The sequence below is a fragment of the Rutidosis leptorrhynchoides genome, chromosome 9, assembly GCF_046630445.1.
Source record: "Rutidosis leptorrhynchoides isolate AG116_Rl617_1_P2 chromosome 9, CSIRO_AGI_Rlap_v1, whole genome shotgun sequence".
NCBI lineage: Eukaryota > Viridiplantae > Streptophyta > Magnoliopsida > Asterales > Asteraceae > Rutidosis > Rutidosis leptorrhynchoides.
The window spans coordinates 108,272,912-108,277,723 of record NC_092341.1 but is presented as its reverse complement, the minus strand read 5'-3'; the positions used below and the strand labels follow the sequence as shown (position 1 = coordinate 108,277,723).

General features: G+C 32.7%; 1 protein-coding gene across 1 annotated transcript; it reads left to right on the top strand.

The window, feature by feature from the left end:
* The first annotated feature begins 1,343 nt into the window (after positions 1-1,343).
* LOC139868309 (cytochrome P450 Tp4149-like) lies at positions 1,344-3,285 on the top strand. The gene is made up of 2 exons (XM_071856638.1): positions 1,344-1,982; positions 2,659-3,285. Exons 1-2 carry the CDS (start codon positions 1,344-1,346, stop codon positions 3,283-3,285), a joined length of 1,266 nt encoding a protein of 421 aa, XP_071712739.1.
* Positions 3,286-4,812: the final 1,527 nt, after the last annotated feature.

Genomic DNA, 4,812 nt, shown 5'->3' with positions numbered 1-4,812 from the left:
TTATTTGATGCAGCGAAAAGAGAATAAAAAGCTTTACTTTTGTTTATTAATTAGTTTTTTTTTTTTTTTTAATATTAGGCATTCAGACATACGCAACCATCAGCGAATCTCGGTCTATTCAGCACAACAACTCAAGAAAAAAAATATATTATGTTTTTTATTATTATTATTTATTTGATATTTGTGTTTCCTTCCGGTCCAACTTTCGCCGTTCGGACTGCGGGGAGTGTTAGACAGATTAGGTTAGGCCCAAGTCCGATTGTGGGCTTCAGTTCGTTAGGGTTATCTAGAGTTTCTATATTCCTTGTCTCGCTATAAATACGTATCAATGACAAAGTGATCTTTACAGGGTTTTCGTGTTTAACAATAAGAACCAAGTGTTAGTATTAAAAGGGCGAAGTTTGGATGGTTGAGATGAATTGTGTAATGTTAAATAAATTCCAAGTACGGTACTTTGTATACATAAAAATATACTGATAGATTAGTTCTGTACTGATTATGAAGTTTTGTTCAAACTAACCAACTTCAAGGATTATATTAACGGTTAGCTTTTAGTAGTTGTTTGTATAACTACATCTACAAACCTAGCCACGATGACATTTTAACTAATTCAATACTCGTATAAAATAACTGATCATTGAAGCTAACACTGTGTAATAAATGATAGAAGTAACTTGGTTTTGACCTGACTAATCAGAACCAGTGCATACTTATCGCCTTCTTGACACACTGACCTGTTTGACCCGAACCCAATTTGACTCAGCGCCCAATTGAACATGACCAGCCCATCTTCCACCCTTAGATAGAAATACCCAATTTCATGAACATTTTTGAATTGTTTGAATCAAGTATATTACTTCTTTTCCATATATATAAGTTTCTTAGATATAAATAATACATTAATTAATGCTTGTTATATATACGACTTAGTTAATGTAAAGAAAAATTTCAACATGCATTTAAGTAAAGCTGAAATACTGCCTCCCTAGCTACAATAACATAACTAACTTAGGTCTCTTCTTTATCTTTAATGTGATTCAAATGTGCTACAAAATTTATATATACCTTGATCATCATGATTCAAAAGTAACCAATATTTGTATAAATCTACTTTGTCCATCCTCTCACACGATCAACATGTGTTTCTCAATAAATCTCTTCGTTCTTTCATCGTTTATTCTTATACTTTCGATAATAATTTATCTTAAGCGGTTTTATTCTAACAAAAACGATCAAAATGTACCCCCATCTCCTTCGAAACTTCCTATTATTGGAAACCTTCATCAACTTGACAAGAATTATCATCATCGTTTAGAAAATTACCAAGAACGCATGGTCCCATCATGCTTATGCATTTAGGAAGCATACCTGTAGTGGTTGTATCAAATGCTGATGTGGCCCGATTAGTTCTTAAAACTCACGAATTAACTTTCTTAAATAGAAGGGTCGTAGGCGTATTAAATAAACTTACTTATAACGGAAAGGATAATCATGGCGAGTATTGGAAACAGATAAAAGGTTTTCTTGTCCACCATCTTCTTAGTAAAGAACGGGTCGGGTCATTTCATGAAGTACGAAAAGAGGAATTGGATCTTATGATACACAAAATTGGAGAGACGTGTGGTTCGGTAGTTAACTTTTCAGAGTTGATCTCTTCACTTAGTATTAATGTTATTTGTAGGTTGGTTTTGGGCAGGAAATATAATGGTAAAAAGTTTGAAAACATGGTTGAGCAGCCCAAAAAACTTGTGTTTATGGTTACAATTGGGCAATATATACCTTGGTTATCTTGGTTGGATGACTTGATAGGCATTAATGGAAAAATACAGAAGGTTGTTAAAGAATATGATGAGTTTATTGAAGAACAGTTGCGACCAAAGTTTGATCAAGAAAACTGTCTAAGTGACATATTGCTTAGAAAGCTTTTAGAGGCCGAACATGGCTTTGAATATAGCAGAGAGACGATTAAAGCTATGATATTGGTAATAGCGCATCCTTTTTTTTAGTGTAAGGGTGATCAATATTTGATTTCAAACAGATTAATTGAAATATGCAAATGAAATTGAAAAAAAAAAAAAAAAAAAGAGTGTTGTTAGAAATTCGTTTTCATTTAGGTTTTGATTAAGATTTCAGATTTGAATTCGGTTTTTGATTCGATTCTCTATTTTGATTTTTCTAATTCGGTTTTTTGCTATAATCGAAAACCAAATTCAACTAAATACACATTAAACTATTAGTAATATATATTGACGAAAAAACGAAATTGAATTCAAAAGTCAAATTTAAAACTGATTTTCTATGATAATTTTGGTTAAATTTACGATTCTCGGTTTCAACTGAAACCGAACCGAATTCGAATTCGATTTTTGGTTCAGTTTGGTTTTGAATTTGTATTCGGTTTTGGTTCTGGTCTTCGGGTTTCCCTCCAAAATTTTTAAAACCTAACCGAATTCGAATTCTATTTTTGGTTGGGTTTCGATTTTGGTTTTGAATTTGAATTCGATCTTGGTTTTGCTCTTCAGATTTGCCTCCAAATTTTTCAAAACCGAACCGGATAAACCTATAATATCATAATCCGCAACCACGAATAGTTCGAAGGGAATATTATAGTTGATTCTTAATTTCTTTTTTGTGTTAACTTTTCCTGTTCTTTTCTAGGACATATTTACTGGTGCAACCGATACCGCATTCACAGCTCTCGAATGGGCATTTTCGGAGCTAGTACGAAATCCACGTGTAATGAAAACGCTACAAAAGCAGGTGGACTCAATTACTCGAGGAAAGCTAAATATCAACGAAGATGACTTAGAAAAACTCAACTATTTGAATGCAGTGGTAAAAGAGACTTTGCGACTACATCCACCGGCTCCAATCATTCCTAGAGCATCAACGCAAGATGTCAGATTAATGGGATATAACATTGAATCTGGAACAAGAGTATTTATCAATGTTTGGGCAATAGGACGAGATCCTTCGGTATGGGAAGAACCCGAAGAGTTCAAACCAGAAAGATTCTTAAATCCAAATTATGATTTTAAAGGGTCACATTTTGAGTTTATTCCGTTTGGTGCTGGAAGAAGAGGATGCCCTGGTGTACACTTTGCAACCATCTTTATGAAACTTGTTATTGCAAATACGGTTTACAAGTTTGATCTTTCAGTTTCACCCGGTGATAAAGGGGAAAATTTGGACATGAGTGAGAGCACTGCTTTTACAGTCCACAGAAAGAATCCTTTACTTCTTGTGGCTACTCGTCGTTATGAATTTTCGGGAAAAAATATGTGAGAGACAACGTTGACTTGTCATTCTGAATTCTTATATGAAACTTTGAATAACATAAAGCATGATTATTAGTGATTCTTCCGCCATTCAAAATTTATAAATCCACTATTATTTCATGCTATTTTCAATTATATCCTTCTATATATTTTAATAAAAACAAATTGTGTAATACATCATTATGGGTAATTTAAGTAATTTGAGTGAATATACCAAAAAAAAAAGTATTGAAAATATTAGGTGGTGATTATAGTTAAAGGAGGTGGTGCCAACATCCCTTGTCATGATTAAAAATAGTCAAAATTGTGTGTTTAGCCCATACTTTGTACTAAACAGCTTAGGTGTCATTAAACTTTTATTTTTACTCTGTTCACATCGAACTATTAAGATATCTCATTGATAACCCTGGAGTTAACGAGCATTAATGTTATCCCGTTAAATGAGATCACATGACAAACACATGATGGTATTTACATGTTTTCTTATCTTTTTAACTCAATTATCTCTATTTTCATCTTTTACCCATAAACCGTTGACCTATCGACTTTTTGCATAAAATTATACATATATCCAGAATTTTATACTAATAAGATTCAAACTTTAATTGACTTATACAAACAAAATAAAATAATTCTATTATTCATACTCAGAAGTGTAATATTCAGTTGTCACAAGAAGCAACTTGTTTTACGGCATTGTTCATCACTCATGGGTGTTCGATGGTGACCGTTCGCAAATCCGATAATCTGAAACAACCTACAATGATGGAACTTCTTTTGTTCGGTCCAAATTCGGCAAGATCTACATTTTCCGTCGCTCTCTTTTCGTTGACCGGAAGTATGAAGACTTGGTCGCATATGTTAAATTATATGTTTATTTGTTGAGATTGTATTGTAGTGATGATTTCTCAACAGAAAATAGGTGCAAATAGTTGGTTTATGTGACAGAAAAGATGAAAAAAGGAATAAAAAAATTGATTCGTGAAATTGATGGCTGGAAGCAGTGGCGATTCTAGGATCAAAGCTCAATGAGGTCCCAAAATTTTATTTGATAACTTTCTTGAACAAAATATTGAATTTGTCGGGTCAAATCGGGTCGGGTCGGGTCGCGCTCAAAACTCAAACATAAAATTTGATAATGCTAGCAAAATATAAGCTTATTCGTATTTTTTACTATTGTCATTATAAAAACCATCGTAAAATTGGATAATTCCTATTACCATTGTCTTTACTATTGTCTTTGCGATTTGAACTTAATTTTTCAATTATCACGTTTACAAAACGGGAATAATTTGGTTTTAGTGTTTGGTAAATAAAATGAAAAAGTTGATTTTTTGCGTTTGTTGGGCTTCAAATCGTGGAAATCAAGAAGTATGTAACTAGTTACTACATGGAAAACGCAATTCTTAACATCACTATTTTTACGGTTGTACCCCTATAAATACCTTGTACTAATACCCTATTACCATTATTAATCTATCAGTCTGACTTCAACTCTTTTAGCTCCCTTTTTATTTTTATCTCACTCCATAAA